Source organism: Schistocerca cancellata, chromosome 1 (genome assembly GCF_023864275.1).
Source record: "Schistocerca cancellata isolate TAMUIC-IGC-003103 chromosome 1, iqSchCanc2.1, whole genome shotgun sequence".
Lineage (NCBI taxonomy): Eukaryota > Metazoa > Arthropoda > Insecta > Orthoptera > Acrididae > Schistocerca > Schistocerca cancellata.
This window is the reverse complement of record NC_064626.1, coordinates 374,187,884-374,215,253: the sequence shown is the minus strand read 5'-3', so window position 1 is coordinate 374,215,253 and position 27,370 is coordinate 374,187,884. Positions and strand designations below refer to the sequence as shown.

The following is a 27,370-nucleotide window of genomic DNA, read 5'->3' as shown; positions in this document are numbered from 1 at the left end:
GGTAAGAGCAGGTGTTGCTCCTGTCAATAAGAGCAAAGATCTAACAGTGCTAACATTATTTACATTTGGAAACTGTTTTTGATTTTCAGATATGTTAAGGTGTATTTGCTGCCAGACAAATCTAAGAGCGGAAAACGAAAGACGAAAGTAAAGAAACATACTCTTAATCCTGTATTTGATGAAACCCTAAAAGTAAGTTATGTTTTTTTTCACACTATTATTTTGCCTAGTTGTATGCAGTTCCTATCATGTCAATCAACTAAATCATTAACTGACATGGTGACATATTTGTAGAAAGTAATTTTGGGAATAGATTCAAACTCTAGACTAGCCTGCTGTTCCATAAAAGTACAAATAATTCCAACCAGATTAATTTATCTTTGTGAAAACTAATGCATCCATCATTGTGAATCCATACAGTTTAGAAAAAAGTGAAACGAAACAAAATCATCTGACGTAGAGTTAATGAGTAGATATAGCTGTGACATCAACTATTGCTAAACCGTTACTAGAATTAAGAAAAGTACCAAGTTTTTATCCACAGAAACAGCAGTAAATGGTACAAAGCTTTCTATCAATCTGAATGTAGCTTTCATCTTTTTATCCTGCCTCAGAAAATAATCATAACCTGTTACTTGTAAAATGATGGACTGAAAGGATTTTGGAACTTTGACTAATACAGTTCATTGGGAGAGGGAGACAAGACTATGAATTACACCTACTTTTAATATGTCAAAATGGCAAGTGCCATAAAACAATATGTCAGTTTAAGATTTCTTGTCTTAATGCACACATTATTTTCAGTTCCACATAACCTTGCATGGTCTGGAAACAAGAACCCTGTGGCTCACTGTGTGGCATTCAGACATGTTCGGGAGAAATGACTTCCTTGGAGAAGTTATGATGTCTTTGGAGAATAAGGTGTTTGATGATCCTACTCCACAGTGGTATCCGTTGCAAGAAAGGGTAAGTGACAATTAACATTTTAAATTTATGTAGTGTGTTCATTATGTTAAAATCATTTTCTGCAGGACAGTCCGCAGGTAACATTTGTACAGCAGGATAATACAGTACTCTTTTCAACTGAACATGGTTTGTAAATAATCGGATAACAGAATTTGTGATGTGGCATGATTTTCAACATTTTTTAATTAAACTAAGTGTAGCTGTTTTTGTGGTTGTGTGTCTCAGTTGCAAAATTTCAGAGTACAAAAAGTCACTTATTCCTTCTTTCATGTCTGGTAATGATTTGTTAATTTCAAAAAAGTCTTACTATAATTTTTCATTAAACATAACTAAATTATACACTACAGAGCAATAGTTTTTTGGGCGGCCACTAGAAATTTTCTGAAATGAAACCATAAGAAGATAGTTTTATTTTTTTCTTTATCTTTCCTCTCACATCCTTATTCACCTTTTGTTAAGGTCTGTAAACTTATTTACCCACTGGTATTTGAGACTGAGCTTGCATTAACTTCTAGCATTATTTACAGTGGGTGATCAACTGAACATTGTATGAATACTTCCCATTACTGTGATGCACATTATCTCCTTGAATTTTTATTAGCCAAATTCTCAAAGGATGGTTGACTGTTCCTATTTCTGTCAGTAAACAGCTACTGGCATATGGCAATGGTTCTGCTGGAAACCAGTTTCACTCTGATGCTGTGGTGCAGTTGATGTGGAGGATGTTGATCTGTTGCTACATCATGCAGACAAAACATTTCTGGTAGTCTTTGACATGGAAATAGATGGTATAGTTACACAATATGTAATTTAATTATTCTAATTCAAGTAGTGCAGACATCACACTGGAGATCTATTTTATTTTTTTGTATTTAAAATGCAAATGTTCTAACGCACGCTTGCTCACTCAGTGATAAGAGAAGTGCATTTAGTTAAGGTTTTATTATCGCTGTGAATCAGCTTTAAAGCTTTTCAGCAAGCAGAAACCACACAAAAAACTCTGCAGTGTCTCCGTACTGTTCCTGTCTTCCAAATCCCTTCTACTTTTTATGAGGGTCATTCAATAAGTAATAAAACACATTTTTTTCTTGGTCAATTTCAGTTGAAAAAATGGGGAATTTGTTTGGAAAATTGTGGAATATTCCTGCTGTGGCCCCTACAGATTCATGAAGTTCTCATGGGTGGCAGCACTATATGTAACCTTCAAAATAGTCAGATGAAGTTGGATTCCAGCAGAACCATTGCCTATACATCAAAAGATGTTTGCTGGTGAAAACAGGAACAATCCATAAATGTGTAAGAATTTGGCTAATGCGGAGATGCATTCCAAGCAGAGTGCTGTCTGCAGAGACCTGGCAGTGAACAAAAACATGGTGAGTCATAGGGCAAGGTATTTGTCATCATCACAACAAGGTCGCACAAACCTGTCTGATCTACAGCTTCCCGGCCAGCCACACACAGCGTGTGGTTCGTTTCATTTGAGGTGATCAACGGATCACAATCCAACACTTCTATGCTTAACTGGGCATATTTGTTGGTAGAGCTGACATACTTGTCCACCAGTTGGGGTATCAAAGGGGTGTGCCCGCTAGGTTGCTCGCTATCTTAACAGAAAACCATTACTGTTAAAGAGCAACAAAAGACCATCAGTGCAGAACTGCTTGTGCTTTACGAGGCTGATCGTGGCAATTTTTCTATTGAGCGTTGTCACAGGGTGTTGAAACAGGGTTCATCACTTCGAACTGGAAACAAAACGGCAATCCATGGAGTGGCCACACCACCTCTCATCCGAAGAAAAAATTCAAGGCTCCACCCTGAGCTGGTAAAATCATGGCGACATTCTGTTTGATATCCTTTCTCATAGTGCAACAATCAACTCTGAAGGGTATTGTGCTACCCTCAGGAAATTTAAGAAATGACTTAAATGTGTCTGTCACCAAAATGCAAACAAACTTCTCCACCTCCATGACAGTGCAAGGCCTCACACAAATCTGCGCACTGGAGAGGAGCTCACAAAACTTTATTGGACTGTTCTTCCTCATCCACTGTACAGCCCAGATGTTGCACCTTCTGACTTCCATCTATTTGGTCCAATGAAGGATGCACCCTGTGGGAAGCAGTATGCGGATGATGGGGAGGTTATTGATACAGCAAGATGACAAGCAGTGGAGTGCTACCGTGCTGGCGTAGAGATACGCCCACTAAGGTGGCCTAAGGCTGTCACAGTGAACAGAGATTGTGTTGACAAACATGGTTTTCTAGCCAAAATAGTGGGGAATAATATGGCGTATTGGAATCCTGAATAAAACCAATCTGCTTTCAGAATAAAAACATGTTGCTTTACTTATTGGACCCCCTCTTACTTTTTTAAGTATTCTTTTCCTCTGATTCTTTAGTGTAGAGAAACAAACAATATATTTTCAATGACTCACTCTTTGCAAATTTGACTGAATATTTCTATAAGTACCATTACATCGCTGATTAATGCAACTGGATCCATTAGTTATAGTTATGACTTATGCTCCACTGACATTGTCAATCCATCACTGATACACTAGCTCATATTAACCAATAGCGAGCCTTTCCAGTTGAATTATTGGTGACCCATATTCCCACTATGCACATTTTCAGCTCATTAGGCTTTCTGCTTCATTTTCTCGAGCACTTCAGTCCAAAGTCAGTGCTGAGAAATATCTAAATTTATTTTCGTGTTCCCAATAATTAGGATACAACTAACTGAATTAATTGTGAGTGGAATTAAAGAAGAGAGATTAATTCTTGGGTCAAACATTTGTCATTAGAAAACATGCGGCATTGTAGTCAAAAGCATACATGTGTGAGCCCAGAAGGTGACTAGCTAGTAACATCATTCACTAGCCCATCAACCAACATGTTTTGGCAAATTTTCAGCTGCTGGCATCTTGTCCTAAAATATCTGTCCATCCTTTCTTTGACTATGCCTTTGTAGTTTGCCACTTATTTTACTAATTTCTCACCGTGTGCTCCCCCAGTCCCCTCCTTTCCTCGCATTCCCCTCAATTTACACAATTGTTATATTGCTATGTCCTAAAGTTTTGTGTCATGCGTCCATTTGCTGTTTCTTTGTTTCTTCTGTCATGGATTCTTTTTTTTCTCTTCATTTTTTCGTATTATGTTTTACATTAACTACTTTACAGTAGTTGCACTAATGAGGTATGTGGTCACCATAACAGCAGAATTTGAGGAAAAAAGTATAAGATTATTTGCCATTATCAGAAATTCCACCATATTCTTCAAAATGTGACATGAAAGATGAGATTGTATACTCATAATGATATTGAACTTTACAAAATTTACTTCTTCATTGGAAGGAACTGTTATGTCAGAATAACGAGTTATCCATAATCATTTTTCCATATCTGAAAGTCAGCTCTCTGTTATTTCCGTAATTGAACTTAGAGACAGAATTATTATTTATTCTTTTTAAATGAGTTATTCATTTTTAAATGATTCTATGGAGCTCATTTTGATGTTCATGGAATTGGGAGAGTTTATACCACATTACTAATAATTCATTTTGAAGGTAACCTGTACTTGATTTTTGTTTTTAATAACAAGATAAGATTTTTAAAAGACCAAATGAATGAAATTTAAATTGTGATTAACTCTCGTTATCTTTCAATGTTGTTTCACAGAGGAGGTCACTAGTTTATGTCTTTAGTCTACTTTGGACAAGCATACTTCACTTAAATTGTATGATTTATTTCAGTCTACTAGATACTAAGTTGATTTTTATATATATATGTTGTGTATTTATGTATTGTAGGTACAGAATCAAGAAGGATAGTTATTTAACTTCTGCTCTGGCTGTTTTTTTTTAATATTATTTTTCGTTTGTAAACAGACAGAACCATTTGATGACCTGCTCAGCTACAAGGGTGACATAATAATTGGTCTCAAGTTTGTCCCTCCCGATGTTACTGTGCAAAAGAAAGGCAAGAGATCACGAGGGTCTCTACAGGTGCTGGTAAAAGAAGCAAAGAATCTTACTGCTGTCAAAGCTAATGGAACATCTGATCCATTCTGTAAAAGGTATGTTCATTTTGTTTCATTGAGTTTGAATCATTGAGAGCAACTCCATACACTATACTATGTGGTTAAAAGTCTGGGCACTCCAGTGGACATATTCTGTATGATAACTGGTGCTATTTCCAGGTATACGTAAGTGCAGGAAGTCTTTGTTGATAACATAAGCATTTTTTTTACAGAATGAATTGATGGAAAGAATTGAGTTTGCTAGAATGGAACATTATTGTAGGGGGCCATCAATCCACTCATTCCAACACAAAGATTTCACTACAAGTTGGTGCCATTATTCTGAGATGGAAATTCTAGGAAATTGAAGTACTAAAATATTGTGCTTTTTGGTGGCTCCATTGTTAAATTGCCTTGGTAATCAAGTGTTCTCAATTTTTTTGAGTATCAGCTTACAGTAGGAATTGAACAATTTACAACAACAACAACTCAGTAAGCCTATCTAAAGGCCCCTCTACTGTGAAAGCAACATATGATCCAAGATTCTTTCTTTTGTGTGCCTGTCAACAACTCAACACTTCAGCTTTTTGACGGGTGGTCCCCATTAACCATAAAGTATATACAGAAAAATTAATCTTCTGTGATCTCGCCATACTTTTATGTAGATCATAAAATTCCATGAGGGAAATTGAAATCGTATGGCATTAAAGACGTTATTCTTTCAGGGATGAAGCTATATTTTAACGATAGACAACAGAGGACCAGGTTAAAAAATTACACGGAACTGACAGCCATGTAGTCATGTAGTCACTGTATAATAATGTATCAGAGTATTGGACCTCAGCAATGCCACTTTTGCTGAACTGTAACATTAGTTTTAAACATATTGTGACTTTGAATAACATTATTTTGGCTATGTAGCTGCCTCATTTTGAAATACTAAAACCAACTACAACACTACCATTTCAGCTCTCTTTGTAGCAGTTCTCTTAAGAGAAAATAAGTAATTGAACCACCCTGTAGATGACCACTGCAAAGACATGTGAAATATTGGTATTATAGTTGTTTTTAATGTTTCCAAATTTAATGAACAAATCCCCATAAAGATATTATTTAAAAATTGACTCTGGCTGTGGATCAGATCTTGACTTTGCCAGTGTATTGTAAAATGATTACAGTAGTGTATAAAAATATAAACATGCTAGGCGACAATACTCAGTGCCAAAGGTTTGGGATTACACCTTCTCCGTATTGACATGATGATGCTGATCCTGTCCACAAAGCATGGGCGAAAAATTGTCTGGACAGACCTGTTCATATAATTTATACAAACCTTATCATATATTTCTTGGATTAACCAGACCGGAGTGTGGGTCGTGTGACTGAGGAACTCATCAAAAAACTTAACAGTGTATCTTCATTATAATCCATGAAAAATACAATGAAATTCCAACTTTACTGTATCAGAACTTAGTGGAGAGCCTCCCCTGAAGACAGAGATCTGTGATAGTAGCAAAAGAAGGACATAGATGTGACTTTGTAGGCTTTCCTGGCGTAATAAGTCTCGAAACTCTCTTCGGGTTTGCTGCCAGATCCTAAAATCAACTCGATTTGATATTTCGGTGATCCAGCTGGCCGCCATTTTCAGGAGAAAGCTGCTTCTGCTGATGAGGCCCGCCGAGGATGGAGCACTCTCCTGAAGATGGCGACCAGTTTGATCGCCTAAATGTGAAATAGAGTTGGTTTTAGGATCCAGCAGCAAACGCGAAGAGACTTTCAAGGTCATACATGTTAAGTTACATGGGTAGCGTGTAGTAATGATCAACTATAGATATCATAAAGCTTTCATTATATCATGTCTTAAACTGTTAACTACTAACCTAGTATTCCTATTACAACTATTACAAAGTTTTTCTTATCAATTTAATGTTCATTTCCTTTTTATCATTACTATTTGGTTCATGTGTAGTATGATGTCAGTATACATTTCTCACAATTCTTACATTAACAGATATATATATCGTACATATGTATTTCTTACTATCCCTGTAACTTATTACTAAGTCTGTAACAATACTTATGATACAATAGAATCTAATGAGTTTCGTAACCACATCAGTCTGCAGTATGCTCAAATATTTTTGGAAAGCACTCTCTCCTCTCTCATCTTCTGGTGAGAGAATGTGTTTCTTACAATACCATTGACACCCCATACTGTAATAGCAGTTGGTGGTCTAAGATTTTGTTTCTTTGGAGTGACACACAATCCTTCAGTCATACAGACTTGTGAAGATGAACTTTGGGTATGGATGGGGAAATCTCATGCCAGATACTGTTTTTTCACATTTATCCATCAAGTTGTACTTTCCATGCCAGTTAAACTAATGTAAATAACTCTAACAAAACTGCTGTACTTTCTGAAAGCGTCTTTGTAAATGATGCCTCCTTAGTGTGTCTCCCTAGTGTGCCTGTTCATCTGTATCAATATAGCATTTTTCAAACACTATTAATTTTTTATGTTAATTTATTTGATGATAATTATATTCTGCTCTGTGGGAATGTAACAACTTCTTGAGCACACCTCTTCTACACAGTGGCACACACTTTTTGAAAGGATGCTTTATTGAATCCTTTTTTTGTATTTAAATCTAATATTTCCTTTGACCTACATGGTCGTTTATCATCATGTTGTTTGGTATGTATCGGGTGATCAAAAAGTCAGTATAAATTTGTAAACTTAATAAACCACGGAATAATGTAGATAGAGAGTTAAAAATTGACACACATGCTTGGAATGACATGGGGTTTTATTAACAACAAAAAAAAGTTCACAAAATGTCTGACAGATGGCGCTGGACAGCAAAACGTCAGTGACTGCGCATGACAATCATGTATAAAAGGAGCTGTAATGAGAGAGAGAATCATATGCACCAGCAGTCGCAGCATGTTGACGTTACCTGAAAAGGCGCTTTTAGTGAAGCTGTATTATCAGAATGGGGAATGTGTTAGTTCAGTGTTACAATCCTATCGCCATAGGAAGGGGATTTGAACGGGTACCCTCTGATGCTATCCGTACAAAATCCGTCGGCATCATGAACTGTTACCTGGCGATTTAGTGAAGCGGAAGATGACGATTGGTTGAGTAACGTGTTGTGGACCGACGAAGCTCTTTTCACGCTCCAAGGGTCTGTCAACGCCCACAGCTGCAGAATTTGGGCTATTGAAAATCCTAAAACTGTCGTGGAAACTCCATTGCACGACAGGAAAGTCACGGTATGAGTTGAATTTACCACATCTACCATTATCGGGCCTTTTTTCTTCGAGGAAATGCGTGATTCTGGTTTTGTAACTGCTACTGTGACGGGTGAGAGGTACGCCGACATGTTACAGAATCGCATCATCCCCAGCCTGGCTGACAAACACCTGCTGGAATGTACGACGTTTATGCAGGATGGCGCTCCATCCCATATTGCTAGATATGTGGAACATCTCTTGCGCGTGTCGTTTGGTGATGATCGTGTGCTCAGCCGCCACTTTCGTCATGCTTGGCCTCCCAGGTCCCCAGACCTCAGTCCGTGCGATTATTGGCTTTGGGGTTACCTGAAGTCACAAGTGTATTGTGATCGATCGACATCTCTAGGAATAATGAAAGACAACATCCGACGCCAATGCTTCACCATAACTCCGGACATGCTTTACAGTGCTGTTCACAACATTATTCCTCAACTACAGCTGTTGTTGAGGAATGATGGTGGACATATTGAGCATTTCCTGTTAAGAACATCATCTTTGCTTTGTCTTACTTTGTTGTGCTAATTATTGCTATTCTGATCAGATGAAGCGCCATCTGTCAGACATTTTTTGAACTTTTGTATATTTTTTTTTTCTTCTTTTCTAATAAAAGCCCATGTCATTCTAAGCATGTGTGTCAATTTGTACCTCTCTGTCTACGTTATTCTGTGATTTATTCAGTTTTCAAATTTATACTGACTTTTTGACACATGTATTTTTATGCATCTCAGAAATTTGGGTACTGAACTGATTTTTAAAAAGTTCTACGTTACATGCGTTGCACACTGAAAAAGATAATAGATGAGTTTAAAGTACAGTTGTTGTTGGCAGTAGAACCCTGAATACAGTATGTGTGCATTTCTACATTGAAGTATACTCACAATGCTTTCATATCTTTTTAGTACATGTAGTGTATGTAATTTATTTTTATTTCCTTAGTTACTTGCTTCCGGACAAAGGACGCAGCTCTAAGCAAAAGACGCCTGTACTTCGACGGACTTGTAATCCTGTGTGGAACTACACATTCACTTATGAAGATGTCAGCTTACAAGAACTCTCAGAAAGAAGTCTGGAGCTGACAGTTTGGGACCATGATAGACTAGCAAGTAATGAATTTCTTGGAGGTCTACGATTTAATCTTGGGACAGGTGTGTTAAAATTTTTGAATAATACAGAACCAATTATAAAGATAGTGTTCTTAAGTTCTAGTTTGTCTTTAATTCCAGTTACAGTTTGGCTCGTCAAAGTTCACTTTTCTGCATCTGTGGTCACATATGTCTATGACTGAAATTCAATTTGTACCAAAACAGCTGCATTAGTAGGAAAATCACTGAATGTTGGCAACCGTGGGTACAAAATTAGTCTCCTGTTTAAAAGAAATAAAAGCATATATAATTTCTTTCATTCCTTTCAAAACATCGGCCCCTCTCAAATTGTGAATCACCCAAAGCAATGACATTGTTGTCCCTAGGTGTGAAATGAGATAAAATTCGCTGAAATAATTTTGACACAGTGTCATGAAAATCCACAGAAATGTGTTTAAGCAGTTTGAGTAGTTTTGACTTGATACTTGGTTGCTATCTGAAGTGTCGGTTGAAACACTAAAAGTTAGTGTAAATGACCTCATTGGCAAATAATGGTGTTCAAGTGGTGTGTTCAGGCATTTGTGACAAGGTTAATTGTTACTGAACTTGTTTGAGATGGTATCCAAGACAGTGAACTCAAGCTGATAAAGACATTTTTATTGAACTTAGACAGTAGTTATTAATGGAAGGAAATGCCTGTGTTATAACCAATGATGAAATATAGATAGCATACAAATTTCAAAATGGTAAACAGAAACTCCCTGATTCACCAAAAAATCCAAATTTTTGGTTCTGCCTGTAAAGAAAGTTAACAACACTCTGAAACTCTTGAGCCCAAATGTTTGTGACTCTTTAGAACAGCATCTTATGATTAGTGAATTTTACTCTAACATGCTACAACATAAAGTAAAAAAAGTAATAAAATCCACCTTACACTTGTGACTCTACATCATCCAGTTGTCATCTATTCAGCCCTTTCAAAGCATTTTACATGGCGCCTTGTTCAGATACAGCAACTCAGCAGTGGCCCAGACACCAGAGCAATGAGATGAATTCTGAAAAGTTGGCAGAGATAACATTGAAAATAATGTAAATTTCATTGTAGTTAAATAAGCAAGTATGCGTCCATGGATACGTGGTTGAAAACCCTTTGTGGGCAGACCCATCTGCTACAAGGTAAGGAAAATTGTGCCTAAGGATGGCTTCTGTCTTTCTTTTGTGAGGAGAATAAAAGTATATGGGCCAAACCTGGCTATAAGGTACAAGGGTGTGCTGAGAAGTAGTACCTCTCAATGTTTTATATGAAAACCCTTTAAACTTTTTAAATAAAACAAATGTTATTAACTTTCTACATCTTTATTCTTCATGTCTACATATTTATTTCTCAACATAATCACCCTCGAAATGAACACATTTCCCTCAATGAGAGACCAGTTTGGTGATACCATCAATGTGTGACATTTGACGTCATTAATGGAGCCATAACCTCACCCTTGCTTGCACCCATTCATCACTATCAAAGTGAGGTCCTCAAAGGTGTTCTTTGAGTTTTGGAAACAAATGAAAATAGTATGGGGCCAAATCAGAACTGTATGGTGGACAAGCAATGTCAGTGAACCCATGGCGTCAGATTGTTGCAGATATCAAAGTTCTTCTGTGTGATCTGGCACTGTCACTATACACAGCATCATTCTATGGATTTCAGTTGGAGACACTTTTCTGTGTTTAGAAACTTGATTATAGCATCCTGTTCCTCATGCAACAACATAGTTATGAAGGAACCGCCAGGTGGGAGCTCTCTGGTGACAGAGGGCAGAGGGTGGCAACTTGTGTCAAGAAGCAGGATAGTTGGCCAAGTAATATGCAAGACATGTAATACCTCAGCCAATATTGAGAACAGGCATTGCTTCTCAGCACACCCTTGTAGATGAAAAAGTCTGTGGATTTGGAATTTAGGATTAAAAATCCTATCTTGTTGCTGTGTGTTGTTGTTTGTAACAAGATCCTTAACATGTGTGCTGTCATTTGTATATTTAAAGAGCTTGTTGTAGTTCAAGAATGAGTGTGCTGAATATAGTGCATATCATTCTTATGCCTGTTCTACTTGCTCTCTTCCTCTTTGTTGATCAAGTAGCATGAGCAAGAGTCAGGTGCAAAACTGCAGCTTCTTCCCTTGGTCAGTTTAGTACATTTTTTCATTAGTTACAGTTATGGATATAAACTTTGACCTGTTAGATTAAAGCTTGTTTTGAAAGAACTTGAAAAACTACCTCTTTTTGTATCAGGTTTAAAAATGTGGTATCAGTAGACTGCAAATCTTTCCGCCACATATGACACTATTGTATGGAAATGAAACATGAACAGTTGAAAATTCTGAAAACAGGAAATTTTGGGAGCAGTTGAAACATGACACTTTTGACAGTCTTTAAAAATTGAGTGGACAGATAAACAACAAAATGAAGACATTCTCAAAAAAATCTGAGAAGAAATCTTTGGGAGACCATTATCAGAAGAAAGGACAGAATCCAGGAATAATTAACTTTACATTGGAGGGAATGGTAGTCGGTTGAGAAAAAGATTGAAATATGCAAAACAAATTTTGAAGAGCTTATGATGTAGTACAAAAGCTTTTAATAGATTTATATTAAAAAAGAAAGAAAATAGATAAATATTAAATATACAATCATAACCACCATGTTGACATTACTTCTTTACAAACTCGCCACCCAAATTCAAACATTTGTCATACCATGAACCAGCTTCTTTATCCCTTTATCAACGATGGTGCCACCTGGCACTTCAACCAGTTGTTGACAGCATTCTTGAGCTCATCATCAGTTGTGAAGTGTTGAGTAGCCAGCTAGTTTTGTAGTTCACATATTGCACCCATAACTTGGTTCCTGTCACAATTCCTTCAGAAATTCATTCTACTGTTCGTGGTAACACCGAAGGAATGCAAAGTCTGAACTCTTTCTTTGTTTTTTGAACATCATTTATACATTTTTGTACCCACCTGGAACAAAAAATCCTAGATATAGCTTCAGAAAGTTTGGAAATTGTGCTCTGACGTTTCACATACACAATTTTGCCACCTTGTTGAATAAGGCCTCAGTCGTATCAGAATGACTTCTTCAACCACTTTCATCATGCACATCTAAGCAAACAGATTCAATTATATCCACTATTCCCTCATGATACACTGTCACTCCTACCCTATTCTGCATACATACAATACAAACACCGATGAATCTTGGTGGCACTGTCTCCTTCTGCTTGCAGAAGGTGAACATACATCACTACTGGTGAGAGGCTCGGTAACACCACCCATTTCAATTGCTTGTGGCTTACACACTGATAAAGGCAACAGAGAGCTGATTGACACCAACTTCTCCAACCACAATTATGTGCTACAACCATTTGTTTATTATTAATAGCAAATCGGAGAGTAATCAAATGGTAACAGGAAAATGATTGAATAAACTGAATTAAACAAACAAAATCATTTGGGAATGTCTGCAAGAGGATGCACTCTCACATAAGAAGGAATAGTGAATATCTGGTACAAAAATCAATTACAAATAGTATGAAGTAGTCATTGTATGAGTTGCAATAGCAGACAGCAGGGTAACTAACAACAGGGCCAAAATTGTTCAAGCATTCAAATTTCTTTAAATAGAGAATAGATGAATTAGAAATGTTGATATTTGATAATGAAAATAATTACTTTCTGGCAATAATTGCCAGATGAGGTTTACAAAACCATCTGTGGTAAGAAGAAGGGGAGGTTCCTAGAGATCATTTCATTTCAATAAAAGTGATTATAGTGGGAGACAAACTAGTAGATAGTGAACTTGCCAAATTACACAGAAGATTCAGTAAGTTTGGGAACTATTTTTGCATGAGAAATAAGTGGTACACTTTACTGTAACAAATATGGAACTATATAGGATGAAATTTCCTGTATTGTTTTTGTAGTGGCTGGCAACACTCTTTCCAGTACACGAAACCTGCCATTGTGCATTTTTAATTATTCTTTGCTAGCTTGAAAAAGGATTCATCTTTTCTCCTTAAATTATTTACATTCCACGTGGACTTTCAATTGCCAAACTAATATGATGAAAATTTTCTTAAACTTTGTTCCTTATTTTACACTGGTGTGCGAAATTTACGGATGAAAGTAACTTCCCCATGATATGCCACTGCCAAGTCACTTAGCTCAATGAAACTTGGTTCATGTATAGAAACAGATCCTACAGAACAGAAGGTAACTGAAAGAAATATGCAATGAGACTAACAGAAATGACACTTTTATTCAAAAACAATAATTACATTGAAGTGACTGCGATTTTTTTATGATCCCCATGACATTAAAAAAGGGTGTGTGACTAAAACAGATGATAAAGTGACCAAATTCAACAATGTTCTTGGGTGCATTACTGATGCCCACCCCTCGCCATATGAGGGTATGGGAATCAACCAAGAACATTGTCGAACATGATCGTTGTGGTGGTCAAGTTGATATGGTGTAGGAAGGCAACATGTTGCATGCGTGTACTGACCTCCAAATCTTTGAACACAGCATACTTGTCAATCAACGTTATTGTGATACTGCTTCTTTTCACGGGCTCATTCAGCCCTGGCTTCATTTTTATGAATGACAATGTGCACTCGCATCAAACTGTACAGATGGTGGAACTCTTGGAACGAGATGCCATTTGGTCCTTGGACTAGGGTGCCCACTCCCCCAACATAAATCCAATGGGCATGTGCGGATTGTATTGGGGAGACTTGTTGCAACACATCCACATGCAGTAATGACCATCCAGCATTTGTAAACTAAGCTGATGGAGGAATGGAATGGCTTGCCACAAGACTTCCTTACCATTCTTGTGCGCAGCAAGGGAGCATGTTATAGAGCATGCTTCACTTCCATGGTCATCACACAACTTATTAAGAACCATGTCCCACGTTTTGTAACGTTAGGGGACCCTCATAAATGGTGGTGACTTCAGTGTAATTATTGTCTTTGAATAAAAGTATTATTTCTGTTCATCTGATTGTGTATTTCTTTCAGTTATTATTGGTATACCCTGTAGCAACTGTTTCTGTGTATGATCCAAGTTTCATCTACTTATGTTACTTCACAGTTAAAGAAACATCATGTGAAAGTTAATTTAGTTTTGTACATCAGTGCATTTTGAGGTAGTCTGGAATTTATTAAACCTACTGTATATTTACAGAATGTCTGAACAGTGCTATATTATTATACTTCACAATAAAGGAGACTGACCAGAAACAAAAATGTTACAAACCTTTCAGAATTTCCTCTGTAATTCACAAGAGGTTCATTAAAATTATCACCCAGGGTACAGGAAAAAAAATGGAGATTTTAAGCTGCCAAAAGGAACATGCTGGCTGCTGAAGTTCATGTAACATGATGGGCCATTTTCAGATCATGGGCAAAATTACAGAACAAAACAATGAGTATTAATTATCAGTTTGTTTGGGATTCATAAAGGAACTATGAAAGCTCTTGGCTCAGTTTCAACATGATTTGTATTGACAGCCCTTGAGAAACAAGACATTGATTCAGACTATCATAGTACAATGAAAATAATGTGTCATTCACCCAAATGTTAAAAATTTATGGTGCACCTTCTTGATGCTTTTATCCATAATAATTGTTTTGGGAAGTCCTTCAGTGGCCCATCTTCAGCCAAATGTTAAAAATGAAGTAGTAGTTTGTTTGTAACTTCCACAAACTTTGAATGAAAAGTATTTTATAATGGTACGAAACTTCTGCTTGACTTCATGATGGTAATTCACAATTCAGAATTGAATGAGGAGCCAGGCGAGGAAATTCTGTATCACCTAAACTATTCCATCAGAGGTGGAGGGTGTTAGCAGTTTCCTGAACTGGATAAACAAAGAATAAATACATACTTATGGATATATCATTTGATTTTCGGACAACGTTGTTCCATTTGTTTCTACTGTAGATGAACTTCAAGTATGAATGGAAGAATTTGATGTATCAAATTTGAAGGGAGAAAAGAAATCAGTTAAAATAATACTAAAATGATGTATCATGAACATATTAAAAAGGAAAGGGTACAAATTAACAATGTAGTCATAGAACCAGTCGATATGTTTTTGTGTTTAACATAGTTAATGTTCAGACAGCAAAAAATAAACATGTAAGTAATAATAGCCTTAAGTACTTTTTACAAAATGAATAGAGATTTCAAAATTAAGTTTCCAATATTTTTGAAAAGGAAAGTTTGTCGTGGATGTGTATCTCCAGTTTAACCTAAGGTTGTGAGACATCAACTCTCCATGCACAAAACATTCAGTATTGAGAGTTGTTGTTCACCAATTGTGTTGGGAATTAGTAACACAGGCAAGGAAACAAACAAATGTAGCCATGCAAAGGGATGATAGATGGGCCATGCCCAAGTTCTCTGCTGGATTCCTAGAGATGATAAAATAGCAAAAGTATGGCCTAATGGTACAAGATGTTAGAAAACATGTAGGATCAAAATGGATGTGTTTCACTGAGGGCTGTGATGTGTCATTCAATACCATATGGTGCACCTTCTTTATGCTTTCATCTGTAATTATTGTCTTGGGAAGTCCTTCAGTGGCCCATCTTCACCCAAATGGTAAAAAATAAGTAGTAGTTTGTGTGTACTTTCACAAACTTTGGGTGAATTCTGTTGACAATAAAATATACAAAACAAAGTATCTTTTAATGTTATGGTATTCCAGTTTATTCATCTGAAGAGACCACATCATTACAACTTTTAAAAATCATGTAGATGAAACTATTCCCCATATCAAGTTGACACTTGAGTTATAGTCTGTGAAATGTGTACCAAAATATGGAAACCAAAATTTTGTTGTTATAAATGTCATTTCAGTATTTTGCTGAGAACTTTCTTTGCGTTGCCCTTATAAATGTTGTTTTAACAATTTTTCAGAAGTGGTTTTAAAGTTGATATATACATAAAGAAATGTTCTCATAAATGCTACAAGCAATGCTGAAAAGAATTGCAAGTATGATATTGCTTCCATTGGCTCACTGTCAGATCAACGCCTCAGTCTGCATAATTATTTTACATTTTAAACAGTGTAGGAAAAGACAGATTTGCTACATACCATAAAGAAGACACTTCAAGTTGCAAAGAGGTACAATTAAAAGACACTCACATATAGCTTCCGGCCACAGCCTTCATCAGTAAAACACACACACACACACACACACACACACACACACACCTCATGTACACATGAATGTCAACTCTAGCATCTCGGACTGGAATGCAGCATCACTTGGGATGCAGATACCAATCTGGAGAGGGTAGGGAAGGTGAAGAGATAGTAGTGTACAGGTGGGGAGAAAGACGAACGCTGTCTGGTGGAGTGTGCTGGGACTAGAGTGCCAACAGGTGCAGTGTCAGGAGTTTATGGGGCAGGGAGGTGGGGGAAAAGGAGCTAAAAAGGAGAGGAGTGGGGAAAGATGAGTGGATGCATTGGCAGAGGTCAGCAAATAAACAGGGTGGGAGATGAGAATGGGAAGAAGATGATAGGACAGAGGGGTCAGAAACTGTTGAGTGGAGGGTGTGGAGACAGTATGTTACCATAGACTGAGACCGGCATAATTATGGGAGCAGAGAATGTGTTGTAAGGATAACTCCCATCTGCACAGTTCATAAAAGCTTATGGTGGAAGAAAAAATCCATACGGCTTGGGTAGCGAAGCAGCCATTGAAATCAAGTATGTTATCTTCAGATGCATGCTGTGCCACAGGGTGGTTTACTTTGCTCTTGGCTAAGTTTGGCAGTTGGACAGTTGGTAGGTAGTCATACCAATTTAGAAAGCTTTGCAGTGATTGTAACAGAGCTGGTAAATGGCATGGCCCCTGATGGTGTAGGATAAACTTGTGACAGGACTGGAAAAGGAGGTGCTGTGTGGGTGGATTGGGCAAGTTTTGCACCTGGGTCTTCAACAGGAATATGGTCTCTGAGCAAAGGGGTTGGGATTGGGAGTGGAATAGGGATGGACAAGGATGTTGAGGAATTTGGGTGGGTGACAGAGCACTCATTTCAGGGCATGATGGTAGATAATCAAATCCCTGGTGAAGGATGTGGTTCAACTGTTCCAGTCCGGGGTGGTACCGGGCGATGAAGCAGTGGACGTGGTGGAATGATTAGGGGTGTGAGGGGAAATGGCATGGGAGATCTGTTTGCAGACTAGGTCTGGGGATTAGTGCCTGTCTGTGAAGGCCTTGGTGAGACCCTCAGCACACTGAGCAGATATGCCGACCCTGGGTAGCCAGGCTATGTGGGTGGGATTTTTTGGTGTGAAAGGGAAGACAGCTGTCAAAATACAGGTGCTGTTGGTGGTTGGTGAGTTTAATGTGGACAGAGGTGTGGATGGAGCCATCAGAGAGGAGGACGTCAACATTTTTGGAAGTTGGCATGCTGGGTTATGGAGGTCTACATGAAGCAAATGGAAGAGAAGGTGTTCAGATGGTGAAGGAATGAAGATAGTGTGTCTTAGCTCTCTTTTCCCTGAGTCCAGATCATGAAGATATTGTCAGTGAACCTTAACCAGACTAGGGGTTTGGTGTTTTGGAAGGCTAGGAAGGCCTCCTCTAGATGGCCTTTAAAGAGGTTGGCATAGGAGGATGCCATGCAGGTGCCCATTGCTTTGCAGTGGATTTGCTTACATACCTTCCCTTCAAATGAGAAGTAGTTATGGGATAGGATAAAGTTAGTAAGGTATTTGAGGAATGAAATAGTGGGTTTGGAGACTGAAGGACATTGGGAAAGGTAGTTTCAATAGTGGTAACACTATGGGCATGAAGGATGTGGCATCAACAGTGACAAGTAGGGATCCATGAGGTAAAAGGGGTGGTGACAGTGGAGAGTTGGTGAAGGAAGTGGTTGGTGTCTTTGATGTAGGAGGCTAGATTACAGGCAATTGGTAGGTGGTGTTTGTAAGTGAGTAGCAAAATTCTTTCAGTGGGGGCACAGTAACCAGCCACAATGGGGCACCCAGTATTGTTGGGTTTGTGGATTTTGGGGAGTATGTAGAAGATGGGTATGTGGAGTGTTTTAGGGGTGAGGATGGAAGTGGATTCGGGGGAAATGTTCTGGGAAGGGCTTAAGGTTTTAAGCAGGGACTGGAGTTTGTGTTGGACTTACGAGGTGGGATCACTCTGACAGAATTTATAGGTCTTCTGCCATGTAGTCACTGCAATTCATAACAACATTGGTGGAACCTTTGTCTGCAGGTAGGATAATTAGGTCAGGATTTGTTTTGTGTATGGCTCTTCTTCCTTCTACTGAAAGGCTGGTGTTCTGAGGAAGAGACCTGGGGAAGGGTGATGATGCCAAGCTGGAGGTAAAGAATTCCTGGAAAGTGACCAGATAGTTAGGCAGGAGGATCGTGGTATGAACTAGAAGAGGTAGGGTTCAGTGTTGGAATTAGGTTGGTTTCAGTTGGAGGAATTGGCAGCAAAGAAGTGCTTCCATGACAGGAATCAGGAGAAGGAGAGTAGGTCTTTGACAAGTCCAGCACGGTTGAATTTGGGTGTAATGCTAAAGGTGAGGCGTTGGGACAGGATTGAAGCTTCTGTGGAGCTGAGGGTTTTGGTGGAAAGGTTAGCAATAGTGTTACAGGAAGCAGGTACTAGTGCATGATCCTGATTTATCCGTCTTGTCCAGGTGACAGTTGGTCGCATGTAGGTTGAGACGGGTGTTAATTTCTTTTTGTAGTTCCTATGTACACTAGGCAACAAGTGCATGAGATTTTATATACCGTATTTACTCAAATCTAAGCCGCACTCGAATCTAAGCCGCACCTGAAAAATGAGACTCGAAATAAAGGAAAAAAAAATTTCCCGAATCTAAGCCGCACCTGAAATGTGAGACTCGAAATTCAAGGGGAGAGAAAAGTTTTAGGCCGCATCTCCAAATAGAAACAAAGTTGGTCCATTGTAATATGAGACACAATTTAGGTCGAATGAATGACGATAAAGCTACAGTAGTTTGGTTCGAGTCGTAAGCTTAGCAGTTAAGCTTTACAACGTAGCCATTGCTATGCGTCAGGTGCTCCGTCCGTATTTATACGGGTATCCTTCCTTTTTCACGTGCTTCGTCTGGTTTGAATCGATTGCTTGTTTTGCTTTGATCTGATAAGTGCCGTTTTCTTTGTTATAGGTGTTTGCGTCACTCTTAAGCTGAAAATGCATTACTGCACTGTTACATGCATTGTTTGTCGCATTCTGATAGCGCGTGTTTACGGCCTGTCGCGGCTCGCGGCATGGCTTGCTTTTGTGCGCGCTACCGCCGCGTACAATTAAAAAAAAAGAGAGGAATCGTCTCATTAGCGAAACAATAGCAAGAGACTGCTATTTGTTGTTACTTACACTGCTGCTTTCTTTGATAATGATCAACAAGAATAAAATAATAGACTGCGTATGATGGAACATGTTCTGAACGAGAGTTAGGCGAAAATTTTTCTCCGTTTGAAAATCTTTGCAGCCGCTTCTTTATGACATCAAATTCTGCACAGAAATTAGACATCTTAGATTTAAAGATCTAGTCACTTGCCGTGCTTCATTTCTGACTGCATCACTATTAGGCATAAGAATAATATGAATATAAACATGACACGATACGTATATTCTTCCGCGTTTGCTGTTGTCTCACTCTAGTTTCTTAGTTTATTAGGCAGACAGGGTTTTAATGAGATAGTAGCAAACACGAAAGAATACATGGCAAAATGTTTATATTCGTATTATTATGGTGAAGAGAATACTGTAGGTGATTCAAATTTCATCAGGTTCCTATTAGCAACCATCTCTTCTCACAGATAGGAAAAAATTCACAACGTAGAGTTGGCCATATTGACAAACATCCCAAACAGTCTTGCCAGTCAGATTTTCGTAGTACACTGAAATTGTGCTACATTCGAACATGAACAATACGGAATTTGTATTTACTTCATTGGATAATGTATGAAAATACAGTGGTCGAAACTCGCGGCGGAGAAAAAAAGCTCATCTTCCACTTTTTTTTTTTAATTTATTTACTGACGCAGAGGTTTTGGCGCTAGTATTTATCTTTGTGCCTACAAAGCATGCCTGCGTAGGGCTACATATATTCGACGGCAGAACTTAGTTGTGGCGGCACGTACCAACATTTTTCAGAACTTCCGCTTGCTTTGCACTCAATTCTAAGCCGCAGGCGGTTTTTTGGATTACGAAAACCGGAAAAAAAGTGCGGCTTAGATTCGAGTAAATACGGTACTCCTGCTGTAGCAAGCAGCATGTTTAGGTCCTTTGCAGTGTTCAGGATTCGCACACCTTTCTTATTGGTGTAAACACTGTATCAATACTGTGTTTTCTGAGTACTGTGATATATTTTATAAATGGAAGGAAAACTTTCCCATTAGTCAGTTATTTTTCATTAGAAACTCTGGATATTCTAGGCTGTAGCACCCTTTTTATCTCTTTGTCAGAGTACCCATTTCTTGCGAAGGCCATTCTTAACCCTTCATTAGAAAGGTGGATCCTCTACCACCAACACAAAGATGGGGTGCGGTAATCCCTCATTTCTACAATTATCCTACCTCCATTGATTTTCCATGCAAGACCTCTACTACTTTGTTGTTTTACATTTTATTCCTTTTTATCACTTTATTATAGCTTTAGAACATTTTACAGTGAACAAATCGCACGTTTATATGATAAATGATAACATTTTATAATGAACATTTATCTTTGTAACACTTGACAATGAACACATTAGTGCTTACATAATAAATCTAACATACAATAACTGTCCAAGTTCTGTATCTGTGCCTGTGTTCGTCCTTCACAGCAGCCTTGAAGTCACTTGGCAGGTGCTTCAGCTTCAGGGATGCAGTTGGTACAAAGGGAGATCGCATGTTTGGCAAGACAAATTTAGGGATTTCCTTTTTGTTTTTCCTAAACATTCTAACCAGAGCCATCTTGTGCTTGCGTAGGTTTGTAGTGGCCAGTGGAACACTGGTGTACCAGAATGAGATTTTCACTCTGCAGTGGAGTGTGCGCTGATATGAAACTTCTTGGCAAATTAAAACTGTGTGCTGGACCAAGACTTGGACTCGGAGCTACCAAAGCACGACTCACACCCCGTCCTCACAGCTTTACTTCTTCTACTTAGGTTCACAGGAGGGCTTCTGTAAAGTTTGGAAGGTAGGAGACGAGGTACTGGCAGAAGTAAAGCTGCAAGGACGGGGCGTGAGTCGTGCTTGGGTAGCTCAGATGGTAGAGCACTTGCCTGCGAAAGGCAAAGGTCCCGAGTTTGAGTCTCGGTCCAGCACACAGTTTTAATTTGCCACGAAGTTTCACTGGTGTACCATTTGTCCATTGTTAGGTTTCTTCCTGATCCAGATCTCTTTGCTATGAAGTGTTCAATCACATCAGCTGGAAAGTTGTTCTTGTGGAAAGCTCCATCATGTTGCTTTCCAACATACACCTTCATGCAGGAGATGTAGAACACCTTAGAATCAGTCGTACATGGTGAAGGTCTTGATGCCGTATTTGGCCATCTTTGTCAGGATGTATTGAATGAAAAAGCATCAACCATAGAAACTCCTGTCAATTGTAATGTTGCTACCGAGGATGCAACTGTCATGGCAGTTCTTGTTGAACTAGCCGAAGACTTCACAGATTGGACAGAGTTCATCCTGTGCACATCAAATCTGTCGGGTATTGAGATCATCAAACTTGAGACAGCCCAGGAGGGATCTGACTTGAGTCATGTTCATCATCAGGGGGAAGATCTCATCATCAGTCTCATCGGTGGCCCAGAAGCTTGCCAGGTTTGTCCGTCTTCTCATACAGGCTATCTGTCTTGGTCTTGTAGTTTTCGGTACACATCTCTGTCTTCTTGTTGGTGCAGTCAGCGATGATCTGGACAGTCTCTGGTGTAATGAAAAGACTAAGGGCTTTCTCAAAAGTCTTTGCACTTCTTCGTTTCCCATTCATCCATGAGCTTCTTTGATAATGTTCCAAGATCTGGTCCTAACCTGCTGTGGGCCTGGAGGATCAGTAGCTCTTTCAGCCTAGCACTTTCCCATCTGTATGATGACATCTAAAATATAATGTAATATGCATAGTTGTAATATACTATAATCAAATGATTGTAATTTAATACAGCAGACAAATACAATTGGCCCACTTGTTATTTACATCAGAAAGTACAAGGCTGTCATAATAATGTATTATGATATAGTATTATGAATATATACAAAGTGTCTGTCACTTATGTCTGGCACAGCTGTTTTGAAAATACAGGCAACAAGAACGGAAAGGTGGAGTGCAGTAAACCCTAATGGAGAGAATGAATATGTTTACTCATCAAATTCTATTGCACAAATGAGGAAAATGCATGGAGCACACTTGGATAAATGTATGTGACAGCTGTTCAGAACCTCAGCAGTGCCTGTGCCTCTATCTTGGGATTATACTCAAAAGTATGGCCCATGGGGTCCACTGCACTCTGACCTTTTACTGATAGGTTAATTGATTGACCTCACCCTCCAAGTACTGTAGTTCACATATATTTTTAGCCCAGTTTACTAATGTTTTGATCACTCCTTGTTTCTGCTAGGGATGATTATTGGAATTTTTGTGGAGATGAGAGGGCATTCTGTAGACCTATCTATCCATCGGGTTTTCTAATTACCTGTACATCCAAAAATGAAATATGACTGTCTTTTTCTTTTTCCATGGTGAGCTTTATATTAGTGTGTGCTGTGTAATGTGCTTCATGTGGCTGGATCTAGCTGTCTCCGTTTACACCTATATAAACATCAACACTGGCATCTACGAAGATTCTCTACATTGAACAAAAACAAGTAAATTGCACAAACATTTATTAAATACAGAAGCATGCAGCACCAAAAATGTTGAGGAATTTTTCCTGCTGTAGTAACAGCTTAGGTTGTCTTCCGGCAGTTGAACCCCTTTCATTACAGTATTAGTCCTAGTAGCAAAAACAGAATTGGGAGCATTTCTGGTTCTTGTGTGGACTGCTAATGATAATTATGATTATTTAGAAAATATAGAAATTCAGACAGTTCTTTTTCTCCGTGAGCCTTCTGAGTCATCAAAGTCTGTGATGAAGTCTCCAGCACTGTAAAACGAAACATTAGGTAGGGCATTATGCCTTGGACCAGTCTTATGCCAGTAAATCAAATATCAGCAATATTGCAAATGCCAACTGTGAAAGCGTACATTGTGTAAATAATGGGAATAAGTTTTGCCATATGTTTATGTTGGAAAACATTGCTTAAAATAAGTAGTTAGATGGATAACTTCACCAGATGTTTGCATAGTGAGCTGCAGGTTTGAACCACATCTCTTTCACGTCTTTAGTATATTACACAACCTTTTTAGAGTTATATTATGTTCTCTTGCAATTGATGAAAATTTCTTGTAAGATATTTGATATGTATTAATAGCAGACTGATAAATTTACAGTGCTTGACAAATCATAGTCGGATTTGGAGGATTGGTTCACAGTAGAAAACAGAACAAAGTCTCCATTACAAGGCAACAATATTTATTTATATTCTTATCTTTTCTAGGCAAACATTATGGGAAATCTGTGGATTGGATGGATGCAACTGGAAAAGAAATGACCTTGTGGCAAAGTATGCTGGAACGGCCTAACTTCTGGGTTGAAGGATGTCTGACATTACGTCCTTCACTTGAACATCGCAGCACAAACTCATAGTTTTAGTGGTTAATGTAAATGTTAGTGGTGCATTTATGCGGAAGTTTTATACAGCTCTTTTATTATTCCTCAGTTGATTTTGTGTATTGATAAGTTTTATCCACAAGTATGATCATTTGAAAAGAATGGCCATTGTGTCCCTTTTCCTTTATTTTTTAAAAATTAGAAATGTAAATGGCTGTACGATGTCTGTTCCTTCTAAGTGTTTATTAAATTATTTTTATATGGAAGATAGGTGAGCCTCATTTCAGATGAACTAGAGTAGCATATAATGTATTTTTGTAAATGTATTACTGTAATAGTCCATTGAAAGAAGTCATTTGTTAAACTGAAAGTGATAATTTCTATCCTTCAGTTTGAAATGAGACTCATAAGTGAGTTAAATCTTTTTATATGGATGTTGATTTTGCTACCAACAAGATCATGAGGTATACCTGTTTTGAGGTAAAATATTATCTGCTCCTATTACAATATCTTTAACATAGGGTGATTTGGTATGTAAGAAATAATAAATTCAGACTTGTACTCTGTTAACATATATTTAATCATTATTTAAGAGAAAACATTGTTTACATTTAAAATAATAGCAGTGAATGTCCATATTTTTATACAGTACCCATACCACAGGAAAATTATTGTGTATGAAAAATGGAAATGTTAAGAGAAGCCACTAGCTAATTAGATGAACGCATTTGTGTTCATAATAGTTGGAGGTATGCTGAAACAGTGCTTCCTTTCTTGTGCTAAAAATATATATTAATTTGATAAAAATAATAAAATGTAATAATAATTTGATGTACAGGCTGAGAAATCATTCTCAAAGGAGTATTACTCTTACAGTTATTATTATACATGTGTTGTCTGCAAAAAGTGATTTAGAAAGAGATTCTTATTTTAGTAGTAGCTTCTGACTGTATTGTTCCTAAGAATTTGGGATAATTGTATCAATGTCTCTTTTGTAGCTGCAACAAATTTTTCGGTGTTATTGCTGTTTAATGTGTGTGTTAATTATAACAGTATGAACTATGGCTCTTTAGATGTACCTAAGTAATATATAAATGCAAATACACTAAGCTTACCGTATTACCACAGTATGGGAAGGAAGAAAATAATCATGTTTTGATGTGTACCTTCATCTTCAATAAAAGTGGCTAAATGTTGCATTATTAGAAAAGTTGAATATTAACTGGATTGTCTGTGTTTCAGCTTTAAGTTCAGTTTCTTTTCTCTCTAAACATACCAACTGTTTGGTTGTTTTTGATATTTTTAAAATTAGTGTAATAGCTTTTTATAAGTCACTAAATTGCTTCTTAAAAAAGATACATAAAGTAGAACATGTGTCTAATTTCATTTCTACTATTGAAAAATTTCCTCCAGTTTGTTAGTTTTAGTGTACTTTTTACAATTTTACATTTACTTGCATTTTATACATGTAACTATAAAAAAGAAGCATTCCACAATCCCAGTTTCAGTTTTTGATTAGGTAATGGTGAATTCAGTAATTTACATTACTAAGATAACAGGGCACAAGACTAGTGTCTTCTTACCATTATAGTGGTTTGAAGTATTGATCTCTCAGACATTGTCATTGTATATAGTTATATCATGAGTCATGTTATTTTCTAATTGTCAATAAAACACCATATATATTCTGTTTTAAAAGAACTGTTGGTTTATAGTCTCCAGTTATCATCCTACCATTCCCAATTCTGTAGTTTGATGAAATCAATTGACAGTGTGTCTTGACGATGAATCCAGTTATTGGATTCTACAAAAATGAAATTTATTTTATAAGCTGCAGAGATGGAAGCAACACCACTTTGGAGATTTTTCCCACTATAATCATATGGTTGGATATTTAGTAAAAGAACCAAGTGGTAAGGACACTATGTTAATGTACATTGTGAAATCTTAATCTGCATAAGTGAAAAAGTGAAATGCATTAAAGTAATGACTGACACATTGCTACATACGTCCATAATTTGTACTGTATGAACTACATGCAACCTTTTTTTATGTATACACTCTGTGTTAAACAAATAAATTAGAAATTCATTTGACACACAGGGTGTGAAACTTGAGCTCATTATTGGATCTGAAACAGAGTCGTTGGTCTAGTATGTAAGGGGACATAATGTTCTGGCTGATTAGTGGAGATGTTTCGAGTTTAACTTTGACACAATCCTACTCAATGAGATCACAGACTTTACAAATTAGTTACACATGGTTTTTAAGTTTTTACTTCCTGACCGCAGACATGATTGTTGGTGGGATGGACCAGATAAAGAACATAATGTGATCTGGTGAACACAGAATCTCTTGAAATTCAGCTATGTAGATTTTACCATTTTGAGTGGACTGTGAAACCTAACTGTTTTCTGGGTTATGAAAAAATGTTGGAAGTTAGTAAATTATAAAATTATGTGGAATACTGTTCTGCTTCCTAGTTGAGAATCCCCTACATGACTATGGCATTCCTCTTGGAGATAATTTATGCAAACTTTTAATTAGTGCCTGAGTTAATAATCGATTGGCGTCATGATTCAGAAAAAATATGACAATAGAAGTAAAGCGTTAGAAGTCAGAATCTAGAGCAGTGATACAAAATGGGCAGTTGACATTATGAGGGTCCAAACTTTCAGTGTCAGTTATTTTATAAATTAAATTTTTTCAAGTTCTGCCTATTACCCCAAAAAGTTTTCCATTGTGTAATATGGTAACATTTTCAGTTAGCTATAATTTTAAATCAAGTGAGCTCATAAAATTAATTGCATCATTGTAACCAGGAAAATTAGAAACTTTGCTTTTGACTAAATAACACTTTAACTTGTTCTTGTACTTTCCTCATGTTTCGTGTGTCACTATCAAAAACAAAAAGAAAAATTAGGGAAACATTTGGCTATTCATGGGAGTATAAATCAACAGAAGGTGGAGTTCCACTTGATACGTCTCACTGTGTGCGATTTGCATTGCTGAAATTTCGTAAACGCTCAAAGTGGGTGTTCCTTCTGGTAAATTTTCTTACAGACCTAACTTTCCAACAAAAGGTTATGACATTGTCCAGTGCTTGGATTTTAATCTTGAGAGAAAATCCCCTTATATAAAACAAGTCTAGGTGCAATAATGTCATCTCACTTACATACACTGACAGAAAAAAATCACTACACTAAGAGGTAGTTGTGCGACAAAGTTGGTTGGCATGTTTCTATATATGAAAGA

The 27,370-nt window shown here is 37.5% G+C and overlaps 1 protein-coding gene across 1 annotated transcript in view; it reads left to right on the top strand.

Moving 5' to 3' along the window:
* Positions 1-25,810, top strand: part of LOC126174927 (uncharacterized) — a 542,393-nt gene extending 516,583 nt beyond the window's left edge. The window contains exons 7-11 of the mRNA XM_049921376.1: positions 90-192; positions 805-966; positions 4,850-5,037; positions 9,211-9,419; positions 24,003-25,810. Coding sequence (XP_049777333.1) covers positions 90-192; positions 805-966; positions 4,850-5,037; positions 9,211-9,419; positions 24,003-24,151 — 811 coding nt within the window. The 3' untranslated portion in view covers positions 24,152-25,810. The remainder of the gene's footprint in view (positions 1-89; positions 193-804; positions 967-4,849; positions 5,038-9,210; positions 9,420-24,002) is intronic.
* Positions 25,811-27,370: the final 1,560 nt, after the last annotated feature.